Source organism: Vigna unguiculata, chromosome 5 (genome assembly GCF_004118075.2).
Source record: "Vigna unguiculata cultivar IT97K-499-35 chromosome 5, ASM411807v1, whole genome shotgun sequence".
NCBI lineage: Eukaryota > Viridiplantae > Streptophyta > Magnoliopsida > Fabales > Fabaceae > Vigna > Vigna unguiculata.
Genome location: NC_040283.1, coordinates 26,251,348 through 26,273,913, shown reverse-complemented (window position 1 = coordinate 26,273,913; position 22,566 = coordinate 26,251,348). Strand labels below are relative to the sequence as shown.

Sequence of the window (22,566 nt, the reverse complement as noted above, 5' to 3'; positions counted from 1 at the left end):
ATAAGTAATGGTTAAGGTTTGGCTATTAGGTGGTATGTGATTTAAGGAAAATCATGAGATGAGAGGAAGGTGATATGGTTGTACTGGATGATTTCAGGTGGGCTGAATCAGTAAGAAATGGGATGGTAATTAGGGTTGACTTCATTGAGAATGTTGAGTAATTGTAAGAAACCAAGTGTATGCCAACGAGTAAAATATGGAGACCATAGAGTGCTATATAGCAGAGTAATTGATACCTTAGAAGCATACATATGCGTCATTGAGGATTAAATTAAGACGTAGTGTCGCAAAACCAGTACAAACTTGTTGCACTGGTGTAGCGCTGATGGTAAGGTTGGTGTCGCTAGGTGAAGGTTACAAAAACATGAGAGTCCTATTACATGTGGCGCCTGGTGGTGAGGTATGTCTCGCCAGGCGATACCTGCAGTGACAGAAGGATCAAGGGCGCTTGGCGGCATGTGTCACCCGCCAAGCGATCAGAAAGCGTGTAGCGCCTGGCGACTCGTGAGCAACTCCAGGCGATATTGCTGCAGTAGAAATTGTGCTGCTTGTTTGGATGTGCATGATCTACAAGGCTTTGATGATATCTCGAAGTTCGGCTTGCTGGTGTTCTTTGAGTTGTGGCTCAAATCGTATCCCTTGAGTTGTGGCTCAGGATAAGGGTTAAGCATGTGGCATTGCTTGAGTTGTGGCTCGGAATGGCGTCTCTTGAGTTGTGGCTCGAGATGGCGGATGAACACGAGGAACTCTTGAGTTGTGGCTCGGGTTGGCGAGTGTTACCGGTGTGAGTGTGCACGTTGTGGCGTGTATGGAGGGTCCAGAAAGATTGTCCTCCTCAATATTAAGCTGACGAGTTTGGTAGTCTTGGGACGTTACGAATGTTATTCGTATTGGAAACTCCTGTAACATCTCGACCAAATATTACGAATTTAAATAATAAAATAAAGAATTAAATAATACACTTCATTTATTATAATTGAAATTCCCAAAAACATGAGAAAATTAAAAATTTTATTACATCTACAATAATCCAAAATCCATAATTATAAACACTGTTATAATTATCAAAAGTCAAGTGATATAAACGATTACAACTTATTTAAAATCATAAAATGTAAAAGCTCTGATAAAAATCATCTCCCAAGACTAGCCCCACTCCGACTCTATGCATCAACAAATCCACCTAGCGTTACGAAGTGTGGTCTATAGCAATTGTTTCCTGCATGTGCTCTACCAGTTGTGGCTGGTTGGTGTGGCAGCAAGACATATTGAGATACTCATTAGAAGACGTAAAACACGGTTAACATTGTGGTGGCCATGTGGTATGGAATCAAAGGAGGGAATTCGTTTGGTGTGACTGTTATATATATATATATATATATATATATATATATATGCTCGTTTTAATTGTTAGCTCCCCATATCTGCTTGTGTTTGGCGATGATCGTGTACGCGTTACACGGGAGCAGATGATGTTGCAAGTGGATCTGGTGAGGCATAGAGCCGGAGCAGGGCTAGCCTTGGGAGGAGAATTTTTATCAGAGTTTTTATGTTTATGATTTAAATAAATTGTAATATTTTATATTACTAGACTTTGATATTGAACATGGATTTTATAATAGAGTTGATATGAGAGATTTGTGATACTTTATAATGTTATCAAGTTTTAAATTTTCTCACATTTTTTGGGAAATATTATTTCAATAAATGAAGTTTATTTATTAATGCTTTATTTTATTATTTAAATTCGTAATATCTTAACAGGATGTTACAATCTTTCCCCTGAAATCATTTTCAATTTCTTCATTTCTAGTTTTAACCTTGAAATTTAGTGAGAATTAGGCATACAAAAACCCCAAACAATCACCCAAACCATTGGTTTAGCCAAGCTCATTGGGGCTAAATTGAAGGATACCAAACCTCATTTGCTTAAAACCTCATACCCACCACTTCACAAACCCTTTCAATGTCCTTCCCAACCTAACCCAACAAAGGCCAATACCTTACCTAAACCAAAGGATCAAGCCCTCTTACCCATTAAACGCCTCACATCAACCCAACTTCAGGAGCGTCGAGCCCTAAGCCACAAATTTGCAACCTCACATTTTTTTCTCTTATTGAGGAGAACAATTGTAATGGAGAGACCTATGTTGAACAACCGCTTCATTACCAACTATCCCCTCAAGCATTAACAAGCCAACATTCACCACAAACCATGAAATTTCAAGGTACCATGCATAATTTGCCAGTGACAATCCTAATAGGTTTGAGAAGTTCTAACAATATCCTACAACCTCACTTAGCCCACCACTTGCAACTACTTATCACCATTATATCTCCATTCTTTGTCATGGTAGGCAATGGGCAAAGAGTCCCATGTGAGGGCCTCTACCTCCAAGTTGATATTTATCTCTAGTCTACCTTGTTTCAAATACCCTTTTACCACATTCCCATTGAAGGTGCAGATCTAGTTTTGTGCATATAATGGTTACACACATTGGGCTCAATTCCCATTGTCATCCAATGAAAAGTCATCTCCTGCAATATCTCACAATTTAGTTTCCTCCCCTTTGTATTTTGAGGACAAATACCAAATCCTCATCCCTTTTAGATGTCATTTTAAAGAATGTAATAAAAGAGTAGCTACACCCATTAGTGCAATGAAGAGTATGTCTACGGTTAGTTTTCAATTATGATTAATGAACATATCAAGCTGTAGTGAAAAAGAAGGCCTTTAAACTACGATTTTAAATTGTAGTATATATTATATAATATCATGTGGTTAATAATTAATGTAACCTATATGTACCTTAATGGACTACATTTTACAAAAACAAAAGGTAGTGTTTAGTAGGCTAAAACTAACTAATATGCTATGGTTCCTAAAGATACTATAAGAAAAAATTCTATTATCCACAGTCAAAATTCGTATGTAACTCACAAAATTCGTTGATAAAATAGTTTTACCTACGAATTATCTACGGACAAAAATTCGTAGGTAAAATAGTCATATCTAACGTTACCTATGAAAAAATGTATAGGTAATTACTTATGGATAAATTCATAGGTAATTACATATGGATTAATCCATAAGAAATTGCCTACAGATTAATCTGTAGGTAATTACTTGCATATATATCCATATGTAATTACATGTAGGTATATCATTAAAGTAAATAATTGTTATTACAATATATAAGTTTAACAATGTGAGAAATCTAAACACTGTACAATACAACCATCTTAATAAAAAAATCCAACCACAAACATAATATCTAAGAACAATTCTTCGGTGAAAATTCAAAATCATATACAATCCAACCATCTTAATAAAACAATTAAACTATCAATAATATATATAAGATCAATTGTCATAATTTGGTGAAAGCTATTTTTCGGCATCATGAGAGCACATATATATGATTTAGAATCACTCTTAATCTTATCAAGGTCTTTCTTCCCACCATGTGGAATTTCAGAAAACAAAATTTACAAAAAAATAGTTATTATCTTAATAAAATTTGTTCCATCAATATTCAATATATTCTTATATAATATGCACAATAATATATATATATATATATATATATATATATATATATATATATATATTTATTATGAAAAAAAAAGAATATGCTTTTTTTTTCTACGACCGCTAGCATGGGTTGACACCCTTGTAAATTATTCAAATTATAAAATTAAAAGAAATATAAAAAAGAAATTGTTTTCTTTTATATATCGGTTAGTTTCCTATGTGGCCTTTTTTTGGAGTTGGCCAAATTTCTTTTTTATCAAAAGTCTCTCCTTGGGAATGGTTGAGTGCATGATCTATTAAATTTCCAAAAAATATATAATATGTTTCATAAAAAAAAAGCAAATCAATTCTCTCATATACTTTTTTAAGAGTTACATCGTCGCTGATATTTCATTTTGAATGGGATAGCAAAAGAAATTGTTCATCCTTCTAGGGTTAAAAAATATATTAAACCATTTTTTTAAATAATTTTTTAACATGTGATTCATGATTTCTTATTTTAAGTGAAAATATGTAAAAGCGAGGTAAATCTTTATCGAGTCCAAAAATAAAACTAAAAGATTTTTTATTTTTGAACAATAATTTATTATTTTTGAGAAAATTAAATGTTTTCAAAATCACATCGCTTTTAGTATATAAAAGTAAAAATTCATAAACTTATTTGCATAATATTTTAATTTTAGAATGGTATAAATATCTTTTATATGAATAGAACTAAAGTTTCATTATTATTAAATGTCCCGGATAAATTTTTCCTTTATAAACCCATCTGACATATTTAACTAATTAATTCATAATAAACACCTCGGATATATTTATTAATAAATTAATGTGTAGAAAATTTTAAGTATTACATCAAAGTTGCAAAAATATGCATTATTGTTATTATTTTTAATTTTTATTACATTAAAAGAAATATATATATATATATATATATATATATATATATATATATATATTATTTATTTACGAAGTATACCTTATTAATAATAGTTATACTTCAATGTTAATGATCACAATATATAATAATGAAAAAGAAATATTCCGTGTAGCGCAAGAAAATCAAATACATCCAGAAAGGAGGAAGAATTTGCCTTCATTTTCTTTCTCCGATTGCATCACGTCAAGCCCTCCAAGTTCTCACGCTCAAGTATCCGTGATCTTCCAGTATTTTTTTTATTACTAATTGAAATTCAATTTCTTGATTGCTTACAATTTCTTAAACAAACAAATGGTGACGAGTGACGATCCAATTGTATAGCGGTTAATTAGAATTTGATGCATGTGGGTTAGGGAATTGTTTTTAGGATGTCGAATTTGTACGGGGATTACAGCCAAAAGATTGATTACGTGTTCAAGGTGGTGTTGATTGGGGACTCCGCAGTTGGCAAAACTCAACTTCTTGCACGCTTTTCAAGGAACGAATTCAGCTTCGATTCTAAGGCAACCATTGGGGTTGAGTTTCAGACTAAAACACTCATCATTGATAACAAGACCGTCAAATCTCAGATTTGGGACACCGCTGGCCAAGAAAGGTATATATTTAACTTTGCCAACAAAGCTTATTTACCCATTTTTATTTTTTCATGGAAAGCTTTGAATTGGATCAATTCATAATTCAGAAAGCATATTTGGAATCAAATTATTTCCTAGGTTATTATCATGGATGTCGTATGATACAGGAATAATCTCTAGATAAAAGAAATATTAATTCAACTTAGCATACGGTTAAGTTCAATTTGATGATATTTGTTGGGAAAGGAAAACTTGTAAGGATTCTCATTCAAAAGCATGTCAATTCAGTCTTCTGAAACTCCACTAAAAACACCTACCTGTACAGTTATTTCTGTGAAAATGTTTATAGAGAAAGGTGATTTTTGGCTTCACATATAGTGGAACTTAACCTCTGCTAGTGCTTGTGTAGCAATGGCGTATATATTTGAAATTAGTTGTACTAACTTTTTGATGTAAGTTTGTTTGAAAAGTTGTTTGCTGCTACTGTGTGAATTTGAAGATGTATGCTTGAGTGTATTAATTACCATCTAAAGAAGGGTCTGCAGAAAAATTTCGTGATTGTCACTGCTAGAAGTACCATTTCTAGTCGATCATAGGGGATATTGTTCAACATAATGAATATTGCTTGAATGGTTAAGACAATATTTTCAATCATCTTTCCATCCTTAGTCTTAATTATTAACCGATGAGCCCCATTCATGTTATCAGTATAACAATAGATGAAAGAATCATATCATAAAAGCTTGTAACTGCTACTGAGAGTCAGTACAAAGTCCTCCAATGGAATCCATACTTCGATATCAAATATGAAAAACTCGACAGAACCACACCACAAAAGTTAGACACTATAATTAGAAAGTCCAAGACCATATAATCCCCACACTAAAATCTCATGTATACGGGATTCAAGACCATACCTTTCAAGTGTACTGTACCACCCACACAAGCATTCAATAAGATTACCATGCACATATACTTGCAATGGGAACGCAATTTCTACACTTTGCGTACTAGGCGACAATGCTGTGAAAAGCTGGATCTAATCAAACTAGTTCTTGAGCTTTCTACCAAGAAAACTAATAGAACTGAAATTAAATCTGGTTATCTAATGCAAAGAATGAATGATTTCGGCTACCTGACTTTCATGTTTTATATCACTTTTTATTTAGCTATAAAGAAAACTTTACTTGGTATCTTGTGAGCAGATTTGAGGATAAAATGTACATGTTGAGCTGTTTCCGAAAGAAGAAAGGAATCACTAGCTTTACTTGTATTGTACTTCCTTCTTGAATAGATTAATAACATTATTAGCTGGATCCTGCAGTGATGAAGTAGGTATTGATTTTTATCTCATATGGTAACTCTTCCCACTAGGTTTTGTTGATAGTTCATTTTCTGTGTCAATGGAGATCAGATTTATGTGCTAAACAAATATTATAACTGAAAATACCGAAAGGAATCAGTTTACTGGTTGCATCACAAAATTTGAATGATTGTCTTTATGTCTTCCTTAAATTCCACCTGAATGATTGAGTTTCATCTTTCATTGAATCCATCTGCAATAGACTTCCCAAATTTGAAGCTTTTATTTGGTATTTAGTTTAGCCTGTGAAAATTGATCTCTTTTTCTGATACAGGTACAGGGCAGTTACAAGTGCATACTATCGAGGTGCTGTAGGGGCAATGTTAGTTTATGACATGACTAAGCGTCAATCATTTGACCACATGGTAAGGTGGTTGGAAGAGTTGCGAGGTCATGCTGACTCAAGTATTATCGTCATGCTAATTGGGAACAAAAGTGATTTGGCAAGCCTTAGAGCAGTGCCAATGGAAGATGCAGAGGAGTTTGCACAAAGAGAGAATTTGTTCTTTATGGAGACATCAGCACTTGAGTCCACTAATGTTGAAACTTGCTTTTTGACCATTCTAACTGAGATATATCGGATTCATGCCAAGAAATCACTCACTGCGAATGATGATGATAATGGGGGTTCAGGGCTTCTTAAGGGAAGCAGAATAATTGTTTCCAACCAAGAAATTGATAATGCTGGAAAAAAAGGTTGTTGTTTTGCCTCCTAGCTTTTGTGTATTTTAGCTCTTCTTGGTTGTTAGATCTTCTTGGGAAGCGTATTGCTGTCTTAAGTTTTGCCTATTTACGTCATGGGTGTTTGTAGAGAGTAATTACTTTTCTTGATGATTATCCCCTTAGTCACCAGCCATGTTTAGGCTATGTGTATTTAAATTTGTGAATACAATCATACAAGTTCTCCCTTCAACAAGGTGATGGATGATGAATAGAAGAAACAATTTTAAAAGGGCTTTAATTAGGACATATATGAAAATATAAATAAGTGAATCCAGTGAAAGCACTATAGGCTTGTTTTAAAAACAAAATAACATCCCAAGCTTGTTTCCCTCATTTCTTATCAGGCAAAGAATCTAAATGAATGATTACGAATAGTTTGAGTCACAATTGCATCTCTAGCAGCTGTAACTTCTATATTACCCCTCTTCCGATTAACAAGAAATCAGAAAACTTAGAATGTGGAATATGCAACAATTCCACCAATGGTCTTTCCAACCATATTATCATGTACTTCATTTATACTACATTCAATACTAAACCCGACAAAAGAAAGGACAGAAGAAACATAACCACCATGCCTACTCCGGAGACCCTAGCATAAAGCATATCAGCCTAAGCGATATCCTCAACAAGCATGCCTCTTCCAAGTTTAAAGGTGATAGTTTTGTTTAAACTAGAAGGAAATCTAATCCCCAAACCATTAGAGGATGTAAATGACATACCTATATTCATGAAACTGTTGTGAACTTGTTAGTCCATGACGTTTTGAATTGCATGGAATTGGTCCTCAATTTTAAACTTTGTTAGTTTGAATTGACACACCTGGCAAACAGAAGGCCACGTCAGGATCCTATTTTCAGCTGAGTTATATTTTGATGAATCTGTTTTGCACGTTTTAGTTAAACATTAGTAATTCTTTTAAGGCACGTGCTTTACTAATCGTTTTAGTTAAATAATCTGATGTAGGGTTATGTTAAAATTAGAAAGGGGCTTTGCTAAGAATCCTAGGGACTAAACGTAGTTCGGTGAACGAAGAGAGAATAAGTTATTTGAATCTGTAATCGAAAGGTATTAACTTTAATCACAAAACGACGAAGAAGTTGGTACTACGTGGTTTGATTTTATCGACGAAATCACCATTTCTAAAGTGAGGTTAGTTGTTTATTGTTTTTAAAGTTGGATTGTGGTTCGATTTGTTTGGTTTGTGTATTTATTTGAAATGTTGGGCTGGAAATGGGGTTCACGGTCGCATTCCATCACATGTTGGGCTGGGTAGGTTTGAAAGGAATAAGGGATTGAAATACGTTAGGGGTGAAATCCATGTTGTTAAAGGGATCGATCCAGATTTTTGGTCATTCCTTGAAATATTAGGCATCCCAAAGGAGTTTAAATACGCTATAGATGTTAAACTTTGGTGGAAGGGCTTAAAACAAAATTTGTTAAGCAATATAAAATTGTTGAGTGATGATAAGGAGGCATTAGCGTTGGCTAAGTATGCAGAGGATAGGAACAAAGAGGTTAATATATATGTTCAGTATGTTCCTTGTCAGTCCGAAGTAGTTCATTTTATTGTTGGTGCTGGAATGGATGAAGAGCTAGGTCAGGCAGAAGTGGGGGATGAGGTAGAAGTAAGAGGTGAGGGTGATGTGGTTGGTGAGGCAGAACTGGGGAGAGGCAGAACTGGGGGGTGAGGCAGAACTGGGGAGTGAAGCACAATTGGGGGGTGAGGCAGAACTGGGGAGTGATGCACAATTGGGGGGTGAGGAGGATGGGGCTGGTTAGGCAGATGTCGTAGTTGAGGATGAGTCTGAAAAGGATGAAGGTTCTTCTGCAGATAAACTAGAAGATAGTGAAGAAGAAAGGGTGGCAGATGATAATGATGGATTTGGGATGGACATTGAGCCACCTGTTAGAAATATCGGGCCCGTTTTGGATAGGTGGAAAGCAATGAAACGAAATTCGAGCACAGTGAGGACTAAAAAAGATGTTGGAGAAAGTTCATTTGTGACTAATGCTGAAGTTGGAGAACATAACATAAATGACGAATACGATACTGATGAGTTGGATTCAAATGTTGATAGTGATGAGGGTGTTGGTCGTGATGGGCCTAAATTTTCCAAATAGAGTGGTAAAGATATGACAAAGGACTTCAAGTTCAAATTAGGAATGGAATTTTCTTCTTTGAAGGATTTTAAGCAAGCATTAATGGAGCATAGTATTTTAAATGGTAAAGAAGTTCAATTTGTTAAAAATGATCAGAAGAGAGTTAGGACGGTTTGTAAAAAAATATGGTTTCTTAATTATGGCGAGCAAGGTTGGTGGTAGGGAAACCTTTAAGGTTAAAACATTGGTTGGGCATCATAAGTGTGGAAGGGTTTTTGGGAATAAAAATGCTAATTAAGATTGGATAGCACAAGTGTTAGTAGACAAATTTATGAATGTGGGTGTAATGACAATGAGTCAAATTATTGACGAGATCAAGAAGACATGTAGTGTTGGCATAACCCCTTAGAAAGGGAATCAGAAATAGAAAGGTAAAAACACAGAGTCTACCTCTCATTCAATTTTTTGTTTGTTCAAAGTATACAAATCATAATCTATAATACATACCCAATTGACAGGGACAAACACAGAGAACTCCAACTGTGAGTGGAGCTACCAGCGTTGTAGGACCATCGAACCAAAGCTCCACTAGTAGAAGAAGATTTACACCCATGGTTGCTGCAAACATGAACCAAGCAAAAAGACCACCAACAACACAAACCAGAAGCATGGCGGCACAAGTACTAGAACTTCTGCACTTCTGCACTTCATCATTTAGGGTCTCAAACAAGTACTAGAACTTCTGCATAGCCCACGTGAAATTGAAGGAGGAATCAAACTTTTTTTGTTGATTTTAAAGGTGGCCACTTTTTTGTTGTAGTGGGCATAGTGATAGTGGACAACTTCTTGATTAAAGAAATATTATAGCTTATTGTATTCAGATTTATGGACCACTTGTTTGGTGTGGAATACTTTATTCAGTTCAATCCTAGGGACCATTGTAACATCCCGTTCGGATATTACGAATTTAAATAATAAAAAAAACATAATAATAATACTTCATTTATTATAAATCGTTTCCCAAAAATCGCGGGAATTTAAATCTTTATTACACTGATAAAACTAACTTTTATAAACAAAATACCTTATCAAAAAAAGTCTCCTTATAAGTCAAGTTCTATAATTCAAATGATTACAATAAAATCCTTAAAACTCATCAAATGATAAAACGCTGCCACAAAGTTTCCCAACTAGCCCACGCTCTGGCTTTAAGCTCCACCAGAACCACCTGCAACATCATCTGCTCCCATGTACCGCGTACACGATCATCGCCAAACACACGCAAATAGGGTGTGCAGTCATGTGTCACCTGGCGGAGCGAGCCTTTTCGCCAAGCGGTTCCATCTCTGGAACCCCAAAATAACCCAGAAAAGGATGAGTCGCCTAGCGGTGGTTCATCACTGGCCAAGCGGTTTCTGGAAAATTCCATAAACACGAAAATTACATGATATAAGCAGGTTATATACATCCAATTTTTCATACATTTCATACCATTTAACAACACGAAATAAAAGTACGGTTCCAACTCCCTTAACCTGGATTCCTTACTCCAAAAGTGTGCAAAGTTTTGAGTCCTTGATCCTAATAGGCCTTAGATCTTGATTCCTCCTTCAAGAAGCATTATTACTCACATTAAATGATACTATCGAAATGGTGAAAACAGACAACTATTTTATATTCAATGATACATTACTGAAAAAAAGGCCAATAATGATACAAATAAGAAAGCTCGTGCCTAAAATCACAAAACTAGCACCACCAGTAACACCACAGAATTAACAAAAGTTCTGATTTCATTCATTAAAACATATCAGGAACACATAACACTTCCCTATCAAAAGTTAGCTCAAACATACTTAACCGTTCAAGTTTCAGACATAAGTAATACCTAAACCCTAAATAGTACTAAGTACATAACTAATTACAATTCAACTTGAACAACCACATAAACACCAATACAACTATTAACGCCCACGATGAAACAAATAAAAATTGCAGGAATCTCCCAAACTTTTTCTCTTCTTGCAATTTCCTTTTCAACTTCTCACTTTTCTTTATCAACTCTAATATAACTTTCTCCTTTTCCAGACACACTTCATCTTCTTCAACTCGTTTTCTAGTGCTATGTTGAAATTCATATTTGTTACCTTCAAATTTGGATTCATCTTCATTAACCCATTAAAAGAAATTAAATTGAGAATTCGACTACAAAAAATAGGAAACCATTATCATATGAAACGAAATTAAGCTCGACCAATAAATACGAATGAATAGGTAGCTCCTAAATCATACAACACGACCACACGGTTACCAAATAACAAACAAGTATCCTGTACCAGGTTACTTGATTGAGTCGCCTCAGTAGTCATCAATGCAAATACACGCCCTGGTGCTCTGGCCTATCTCCCACGGGTTTCTTGGCTGGTGCACCTCCAGCTGGTTTCTTGTTAGGACAATGTCTGGCATAGTGTCTTATCTGATCACACACGTAGCACTTGCTAGTGCTATTGCTGCCTCCAGCGCTGCCAGAGGGTTTTGGACAGTCCCTCCTCAAGTGTTCACCACCACAGTTAAAACACTGTAGTTTCCTGGAAGAAAGTGGTGGTCTGGTATATGGCTTCTTCTGCTGACGGGGATCGGTCGTGGTCCTTTATGGTCGAGTCCCACTGCTGGGTCCCGTCTCTAGCTGCTCCACCGCCTTGGCCTGCTCCACCAAGATCAGAAACTCCCTGATGCGGAGTGGTACTATAAATCGGCGTAGCTCATGTTTCAACCTGCCCTCACACTTCCTACACCTCCACTCCTCAATGACTGCAGGTGAATAGAATCGAGCCAGATACTCAAACCTATCTGTGTATGCCTGCATAGTCAGGTTCCTCTACTTAAAAGTGAGGAATTCAGCTTCCCTCTCGTGTTTCGTCGAGTCCGGAAAGTACTTCTCCAGGAATCTGGTCCTGAAGGAAGTCCAAGTGATCTCCTCAGCACGTGTTTGCATCAACTGCTGCATGCCCACCCACAGTACTCCGCATCTGCCACTAGGAGGAAAGTGATAAATGAAAATCTTTGTGCATCAGTGCAGTCTATCACCCTGCAGATCTTCTCGCACTCTCTCATCCATGTGACTGCTTCGTCAGGGGTGAATTTTCCTGAGAACTTTGAGGGCTTATGCCTCATGAAATCCTCCATCGTCACAGGGCACGCAAGTGCCACCACGGCTCTGGGCTGAGCTATAATAGGCTACATCGCATCCACCATGCGATGAATCGCCTGAGCGATCTCATCAGCTCCAGTAGTGTTTATCCTCCTCCTGTTAGCCATGGCCTCAGCACACCACATTTTCACAGCTGGTTAAATTACACAGCTTAAATTAGAATTTCACATCTAACGATTAAATCAATATCAAAACACACAATCAATTAGTCATGCAATTCGTAACACGATGAGCTCACTCCCCTTAGACCCCAAAAAATCATTTTGAAAACAAAGTTCTGATACCAAATGTAACATCCCGTCAGGATATTACTGATTTAAATAAATAAAATAATTAAATTCACAAAGTTGCCACATTTATGTATAACTTCATTTCCCAAAAACGCGGAAAATTTAAACTTTCATAAATGTATATAATAGAAACCAAAGTTCAAGAATACCAAAATGTCATAATCCAAAATATTTCATTTCTAAAAGTAGAAAATACAAATAATATAAAACACCCTAGATATCCCCTCTCCGTAGCTAAGCGTCACCGGCTCCACCTGCATCAACATCCTCTGCTCACGTGTACCGCGTACACGATCATCGCCAAACACAAGCAGATAGGGTGAGCTTATGAAATCAACATACATCATAAAAATAATCAAATAACCAATCATACAGCTGTAAATTCTACAAAGAACCAATATACCATCTCTTACTCAATTCTCTAACGTCTAGCCACAACCAGACCATTCGTGTTCTACCTCTTCTAATGATTACCCCAAGATAATTTGCTGCCAAACCTATCGGCCACAACCGACAGAGCACGTTTGGGAACCAATGCCACGGATCATACACCGTAAAGCCGAATGGAGTTCCCAATTACGAACAAAGTCCGTAATGTCCCAAGACTACCAAACTCGTCAGCCAACAACTGAGGAGGACAATCTACCTGGACCCATCCGTACTGGCCACAACCAGCACACTCACACCGGCAACACTCGCCAACCCGAGCTCAATTCAAGGGTTCCTCGTGTTCATCCGCCTTCCCGAGCTCAACTCAAGAGATGTCATTCCGAACTCAACTTGAGGAATGTACGTGCTTAACCCCTATCCCGAGCTCAACTCAAGGGATACGTTCCGAGCTCAACTCAAGGAACCCAACAATCTTACCTTTGAGGCATCACCAAAAGCCTTGTAGATCACCCTACAAAGTCCAATACTTAGGACTTACCGCAGCCAAATCGCCTAGTAGGGGACACGTACCGCTAGACGTTATCCGCTTCTAGACCGCCTGGCGGGGGACACGTACCGCCAGGCACCAAGCGCCTCAGAATCTCAAATTCATTAACCACTGCCCGGCGAAACAACTCATACTGCCAGGCGGATGTGCTCCAGGAGACCACTGATTTCGTCACCATCGCCTGGCGGGACACTCCCCTCCGCCAGGCGCCACCTGATTCAAGAACCCCCCTATTTCCTTGCCACCGCCTGGCGGGTGTGACCCCACCGCCAGGCGCCACACCAGTAATAAACCCTTACTGGTTTTTCTTTCGTGACTTTGATCCAAGTTCCCCATATTGGTCTTGCTTAATCATGCATTGAGATAGTTGAACCTTCTTTATTTCATGTATATACACTCTTATCCACAACCATTCTCAATTACAACTTACCAAGTAAAAACACTTCACTTCCCTTTTGTATACCATCAATCTAGTTAATCGAATTAGTCATGAATAAGTTCAGCTATTCCAATAATCAATATGTCACTCTAAACTCAGATTAATTGTCCAGGTTTCCATCACTTTATATGTACTTTAACAACTGTCGTACCCATAATTTACACACTCCCTAGAAATTCGCAATTCCGATTATTCCTATAAGCTTACTTGACTCTAGTCATCGTCTAGGACCACTAACACTACAATAATCTGGACCATTGGTTTCTCACTCACTCTGATATTTTCACTCAACTGTACCAGTGTTTTCTTTCCTCTCCCAACACTTAAAATCAACCTTAATCCTTACCTATCATCATTCATTCTCACATCACGTTACTCATTTCAACTGTTCTCGTAGCATGAACATAACTCCCTTCACCCAGTGTCGCCTGCAACACTCGCAACACGTAGGGACTCAAACTTCTGAGATGGCGCCTGGCGGCAGGCCCCGCGCCGCCAGGCGGTGCAAGCAATTCTAGTAGATTCCCAGAACTTCCAGCAACCATGAGATCCTTCCCTCGTTCTCCAGCACTTCTCTCCACGTCCCCTGATTGCTTTCACCCTCAAAACACTTAAATCGTGACCCATACACTCGAACTTTAACTATCCGTGTCTAAAATGTGAGTACACCTAATTCACCATTAACATTGATTCATCGAAAACTCCCAATTATAACCCTAAAATCATATTCACATTGTTTCATCAATTTTACCTATTAATTATACTGGTTTTCAATAAAATACGACGTTAGATCATCTCTAAATCACCAACCCATGATTTCCCTTCGATCAAAATCCTGTCAAAACACCCTAAAATGTCAAAAATTCGAACCTCAAACCCACGTCACCTAGCGAATATTCATCGTCGCCAAGCAGTTCATCAGGAAAAACCCAAAATAGTGTAAAACTCCAAGCATCGCCTGGCGGCCGGGAGTGTGCCGCTAGGCGGTTCCTCTTCTAGGAACCCAGAGTACGTACAATTGCATGCACCGCCTGGCGGCTATGAACAGCCCGCCAGGCGGTTTCTGCAAATTTTCCAAAAACACAAAGATTCAACCAGAAACAAACAGAAATCAACAATTACACATATATCCAGCAATTCAAATACACTTATAAAGTTCTAACGTGTAAACTCCCCTCCTTGTCTCCTCTCTATTCAGCCCCTCAAGTCTCACCAAATTCCAGATTTTCGTGCTCTCTTTCTCTGGTATATTTTCCAACTTGCCAAAAACCTTCTCTTTTACCTAAATTTTGCTTTTTAAAAAGTGCTTAAAGCTAGGTGATTAATCCCAAAATAAAAATAGCATTGAAGAGGAGATAATGTGCAATTAATCTCACTTACTGCCTTTCCAGCCTCCTTTGGCTGCCCACTCACTTAGGGTTTGCTCTACCCCTTCATATCAAGCCAAAACCAAAACTACCAAAAATAAAGTTTAATGTGAGTCCTCCTAGACTTGAACCCATCACCATGCAATTTAAATTAATACCAAACCATCATACCAATTCATGTTTCATGCTAACAATCATCATCCAATTAACATGTTATTTCACATCATGATTATCATATATTTAAAATAAGAACGAATAATAACACAAAATTCAACATATATAGGACTTGAACTTAAGTCCTCTCACACAATCAAAGTACTCTCAACCACTTAAGCTAGTACTTTTCCACATCAACCCACTCATAATTTAATGTCATAATTAATTTTCCCACCCACATTTATTAATTAATTATTTAATTAATTAATTAAATTTCACGGGTCTTACAATCATGACGTGGCCTTTTGTTTTCAAAGTGTCAATTCAAACTAATGGAGTTTAAAATTGAGGACCAATCCCATGCAATTCAAAACGTCAAGGACTAAAATAGTGCAAACTTTAGGTGGGGGACAAAAACAAAAAATTAGCAATAGTTGAGGGACGAAAAACATAATTAACCTTAACCTTTATGAAAATGAGTCTACGCTGGTTTGAAATAATTTTGTTTGGTTAACAAAATAAAATAATTGATTCTCCTCTGATATCCTCTCTTCAAAAATATGGGTTTCTCTTCCACTCTTATCTCACCAACAACATGTAACATAAATTTTTTTTCCTCTCTCTCCTTCCATGCATATCTCCACCAACAGTTTCTCCCACCCATGATAGAAAAGAACACACTAGAGAAAAAAAGGACCGAAAAAGCGCTTTCTTAAAAGGTGAAGCCACCAAGTGTTAAGAGTATATATAATTCTGTTATGGTTAGTTACTGTAGTTTGTTATACATCTTCTGTTACGCTAGTATAGTTAGTTCTAGGCTTGCCTATATTAAGACTTTCTCTCTCTGTATCAATACAATTCAATATCATGCAACGTTCTATTTCTTTCTCTCTCTCATAATCATAACATGGTATCAGAGCTTGATTTTTTTTCTTCACCATGACTTCCGCAAGCACTACCCAATCTGATAATGCCCCAATGCCTTCTTTTTCGTCCTCCCTCCATTTTTTTCCCTCCACCCTTAGCATCAAGTTAGATGATGAAATTTTTTTGGTTTGGGAGCATCAAATCCTGGCAACCATTTACGGTTTGCATTTCTTCCATTTTCTTGATGGCACTCCAGCTCCACCCAAGTTCTTGACGCAAAGTGCAGCAGAATCCTCCATCATCAATCCTGCATATGTTCACCATCAACAGCAAGATAACCTCATTGTAGCGTGGCTATTGGGCTCAATGTCTTCTCCTATGTTAACAAAAATGGTAGGTCTTCGTACGTCGGCCGCTATTTGGAAAAAATTAACGATATACTTCGCAAGTCAATCCAGAGCGCGTGTGAAAAAGCTGAAGCTTCAACTAAAAGTGTCCAAGAAAGATCGTTCCATATCTACGTACATTCTTGATATCAAGAAGACCGTAGATTCGTTAGCCACCATCGGATCTCCTCTTTCTGACGCTGATCATATTGAAGCCATCCTTGATGGATTGCCGGATGATTACGATGGGTTCGTTACATCCATCCTCTCCCGCACAGAACCATACACTATTGAAGAAATAGAAGCATTTCTTCTTGCGCATGAAGAACGCTTAGAGAAACACAAACAAGCTGATAATGTCTTTCAGGTCCATGCCACCACATCTTCTTGGCATTCTTCCACTCGTGGCAGGTTTCAAGATCGTGCTGGTCGACAACGATCACGTCCACCATCTTCTGTACGTGGAGGCCGAAGCTTCAAGAACAACTCCTCCCAATCCACACCTTCTTCATCACATCAAAATTCAAATACGAGTCTTCAATGTCAACTCTGCATGAAATATGGGCACACCGTAGCTTCGTGTTGGCATCGCTTTGATCAAGATTTTCAACCGCCTATTCAATTACATAACTCTCAGGTTTCTCCTTCCAATATTGATAACTGTGATCAATTGTCTTCTATCTCTACTATGCCTGAAACTCTTTGGTACCCCGATAGTGGGGCTTCACATCACATAACAAGTGACTCTTCAAACTTCACATCTAAAACCAACTACAATGGATCTGAACATGTTAAACTTGGCAATGGATCAGGTTTGGCTATTACTCATGTTGGATCTACAAATCTTTCTTCTCTGTCAAATTCATCTAGTTTTGCCTTGCATAATCTTTTAAGTTATCTAACATGGATCTTACTCTTCGCTGTTTTGCAGATGCTGACTGGGGTTCAGATCCAAGTGATCGAAAGTCGACTTTGGGTTTTTGTATATATCTTGGATCGAATCTTGTCACTTGGTCGTCGAAAAAGCAGGCAGTTGTTTCTCGCAGCACCACTGAAGCAGAATTTCGCAGCATTGCTTTTGCAACAACTGAACTCTCTTGGATAGTTTCTCTTCTCAAAGAGCTTTCCCTTTCTCCTCTTGCACCCACTATATATTCTGATAATCTTGGTGCAGTTTTACTCACAGCCAATCCCATCTTTCATTCCAAAACCAAGCACTTCGCCCTTGATGTTCACTATGTCCGTGATCATGTTCGAAAACAGCATCTTTGTGTTCAACATATTCCAGCCCAGCTTCAAGTTGCAGATGCTCTTACGAAACCTGTCTCGAGGGATAGTTTTCAAAACTTTCGTGATAAACTTAGGGTTCATAGTTTACAGCCTCCACCCTAAGTTTATGGGGGGCGTGTTAAGAGTATATATAATTCTGTTATGGTTAGTTACTGTAGTTTGTTATACATCTTCTATTACGCTAATATAGTTAGTTCTAGGCTTGCCTATATTAAAACTTTCTCTCTCTCTCTGTATCAATACAATTCAATATCATGCAACGTTCTATTTCTTTCTCTCTCTCATAATCATAACACCAAGCATAGAGTTATAGGAAGATCGGAGAGAGAGAACCCACATTTGAGAAAGAACGTAAGAGGAAGAGGAGTGTTTTTCTATGTTCAGTCGTTGATGGTAAGATTCCAACACTGGTATATGTATATGCGTTTCTATTCTGATTTTGTTTGGGCACGGGTTTCCACCTCGTTTCTCTATCTCATCCATACGACAAACCCTAAATAAGAAATATGAGCTTCAATCGTCGCTCTTTATTCTTGTTTCTTGCTATGTATATACATATATTAGTGTTTTGTGTTTGGTTTTAGTAATCTTTGGGATGCTTTTACCTCTCTGTATATGTGGGATTCAACGTTTGCTGAGGTGTGACCCTGAAAATAGGTGCTTACCAGTTGAAGGGTCCACGAATAGTTCGCTTTATTTTGGTGTGTTGTTACGCTCTTTACATAGATGCTTTTTTAATTTGAAGGAAATAGCGACTTAGTCTTTCTATGGGCTTGACTTTATTTTTTCACATTACAATGAATGCATTTGGGGAATGTGAAATGCGTTCCTAATATATATCCAATTCACAACGTAATTGCATGGTTTCATTCGAATGCAATGGCAAAAGTGCACTTGACTAGTATTAATGCATGACAAGACATCTCATCCTTTTATATAGAATGTGATGAATGCATGAGAAGGGTGTGGGACCGCTAGATAATCTTTATCTTCACTTAAGGTGTCCTAAAAGTAATTATAGATATAACATTAATTAATAGTTAAAAACGTAGTTAGGTACGTGTCCTTTGTTTTCTTTCTTTTTTCTTTTCTTTCTTCTTTCATTCATAATCATTCGAATTCATTCCAATGCTTATTACGTTGAATCTTGAACATATTTGATGGTTAAGATTTTATACTTTTAATTATCATTTCGAGTTATGGACTTGTTTGATAATAATTCTTTTTCATTACTTTAATTATCATATCGAGTATCGTACTCGTTTGATAATCATTACTTTTTCATTCACTTTAATTATCGCGTCGAGTCCTGAACTTGCTTGAGAATCATTCTTTTTCATTCATTACTTTAACTATCATGTCGAGTCTCAGACTCGCTTGATAATAATTCTTTTTGATTCACTTTAATTATCATGTCGAGTCCCGGAGTCGCTTGATAATAATTCTTTTTCATTACTTTAATTATCATGTCGAGTTTCAAACTCGCTTGATATCATTCTTTTCACAACTTTAATTATCAAGCGAGTCACGGACTCGCTTGATAATTATTCTTTTTTCACAACTTTAATTATCATGTCGAGTCTCGGACTCGCTTAATGATCGATCATTTTTCAAATTCACTTTAATTATCATGTCAAGTCCCGAACTCGCTTGATAATAATTATTTTTCACAACTTTAATTATCATGTCAAGTCTCGAACTCGTTTGATAATAATTATTTTTCATAACTTTAATTATCATATTGAGTCCCGGACTCGCTTGATAGTCATCCTTTTTTCATAATATTAATTATCATGTCTAGTCTTGGACTAGTTTGATAATTAGATTTTCCTAACATTAGTTATCATGTTGAGTCTCAGACTTGATTGATAATTACTTTTTACAATATACAAAATCTCTCTAAAACAATTCAAGTTTACAAACCCTTTCATCTTTTGTAAATAGTTCTTTTTACCTAGAACTACATGATCCTTGATTCTCCATTCCGATTGGAGATATATAGGAGTAAGGTCAATCCTTGTCGGGTTCACCTTCCAAAAATCACATCTTTTTCTTAAACGATTTTTTTTATTTTAGAACTACGTGATCCCTAATTTTCCATTCTGAATGGAAATACGTAGGAGCAAGGCCAAGTTCTTATCGGGTTCACCTTAAAAGAATTAAAATCTTTTCAAAATCATTTTCCATAGTCTTTTATTTAAAACTATGTGATCCCTGATTTTCCATTCTAAATGGAAATACGTAGGAGCAAGGTCAAGTCCTTGTCTGGTTTACTTCCCAAAAACTTAAAATGTTTTCAAATATTATTTTCCAAATAGGTTTCTTTAAAAAAAAAGAACTACTTAACCTAATTCTCCATTGTAAATGGAGTTACGTAGGAGCAAGGTCAATCCTTGTCTAGTCCAACTAAAAATTTGAATAATATTTTCTTTAATATTTTGTATTTGTTTGTTTGTTTGATTTTTTGAGAAACTAAATATTTTAAAAATTACATTAATTTTCAAACTTAATTAAAAGGAACCATCTTTGGATGGACGTTATGTGGTGTTAATACATTTTCCACATGTAACCGACTCCCAAACCTAAACTTGGTTTCAAAGACTAAAATCTTTAAGGTTTTTCTATTATTTTCTTTAATAAACTATGGTGGCGACTCATTTTTTATTTAAAAATATTTTTTCGCCATCATGTTGTGACCCTGGTTGCGATAGATGGCGACTCCACTGGGAACAATCCGAGAGAGTCAATCCTCATTTATACCACAAAGATAGAATCAAATTCCCCTTGGGTCTTGGGTAAACCAAGGATAAAATCCATGCTAATGTCTAACCAAAGGGATGAAGCAATAGGTATAAAGGTATATAAACCATGGGACATAGTCCTAAACAAAGCTTGTAAGCATGCAATGCATCTTGACAATGTCTTTAGACTTGTTTTCTCATGTGGGGCCAATAATATTTCTCCTCTAGAATGCTTAGAGTCTTATCAACTCAAAAGTGGCCCATAAGCCCCCCTTCATATGTCTCTTTCACTAGAAGTTTTCTATTAGGGCACACAAAATTTTCCTTCATTAAATAAATAGCCTTAGGAAACATATAAAACTCCATGTGCTTTCTTTTGACAGCTAGCAAAAATGGAAGAGAAATCAAAGTCTTGTTCATCAACTCAGATATGTGATTAAATTCAAGAATTGCGATTCCCAATTTTGAAAACAAGTTGTGCCTTATAGATAAAGCATCAACTACAACATTACTTTTGCCTTTCTTGTATTTTCACATTAAAAATTGCTCTAAAACTTTCATCCATTTTGCTTGCCTCTTATTCAACTTATGTTGTCCCTTCAAGTATTTAAGTGACACATGGTCCTTATGAATGACAAACTCTTAGGACACTAAATAATACCGATGACAATTGGTCAGCACAAGGATGGGTTTATAATTTTATAATTTTATAATTTTATAATTTTATAATTTTATAATTTTACAATTTTACAATTTTACAATTTTATATTTTATAATTTTATAATTTTATAATTTTATAATTTTATAATTTTATAATTTTATAATTTTATAATTTTATAATTTTATAATTTTATAATTTTATAATTTTATAATTTTATAATTTTATAATTTTATAATTTTATAATTTTATAATTTTATAATTTTATAATTTTATAATTTTATAATTTTATAATTTTATAATTTTATAATTTTATAATTTTATAATTTTATAATTTTATAATTTTATAATTTTATAATTTTATAATTTTATAATTTTATAATTTTATAATTTTATAATTTTATAATTTTATAATTTTATAATTTTATAATTTTATAATTTTATAATTTTATAATTTTATAATTTTATAATTTTATAATTTTATAATTTTATAATTTTATAATTTTATAATTTTATAATTTTATAATTTTATAATTTTATAATTTTATAATTTTATAATTTTATAATTTTATAATTTTATAATTTTATAATTTTATAATTTTATAATTTTATAATTTTATCATTTTATCATTTTATAATTTTATAATTTTATATTTTATCATTTTATCATTTTATCATTTTATCATTTTATCATTTTATAATTTTATAATTTTATAATTTTATAATTTTATAATTTTATAATTTTATAATTTTATAATTTTATAATTTTATAATTTTATAATTTTATCATTTTATAATTTTATAATTTTATAAGTTTATAATTTCATAATTTTATAATTTTATAATTTTATAATTTTATAATTTTCTAATTTTCTAATTTTCTAATTTTCTAATTTTCTAATTTTCTAATTTTTTAATTTTATAATTTAATAGTTTTAGAATTTTTTTAATTTTTTAACTTTATAATTGTATATATTTATACATT

At 35.2% G+C, this 22,566-nt stretch overlaps 1 protein-coding gene across 1 annotated transcript; it reads left to right on the top strand.

The window, feature by feature from the left end:
• The first annotated feature begins 4,602 nt into the window (after positions 1-4,602).
• On the top strand, positions 4,603-7,363 carry LOC114184218 (ras-related protein RABA4d-like). The gene is made up of 3 exons (XM_028071498.1): positions 4,603-4,685; positions 4,829-5,070; positions 6,688-7,363. The coding sequence occupies exons 2-3, from the start codon at positions 4,844-4,846 to the stop codon at positions 7,127-7,129; spliced, it is 669 nt and encodes a 222-aa protein (XP_027927299.1). The 5' UTR covers positions 4,603-4,685; positions 4,829-4,843; the 3' UTR covers positions 7,130-7,363.
• Positions 7,364-22,566: the final 15,203 nt, after the last annotated feature.

Bases quoted from the DNA above. Each gene is read 5' to 3' on its own strand.
- LOC114184218 (XM_028071498.1), top strand. From the start codon at position 4,844: ATGTCGAATTTGTACGGGGATTACAGCCAAAAGATTGATTACGTGTTC. The intron at 5,071-6,687 runs GTATATATTTAA...TTTCTGATACAG, and splicing joins GACACCGCTGGCCAAGAAAG to GTACAGGGCAGTTACAAGTG.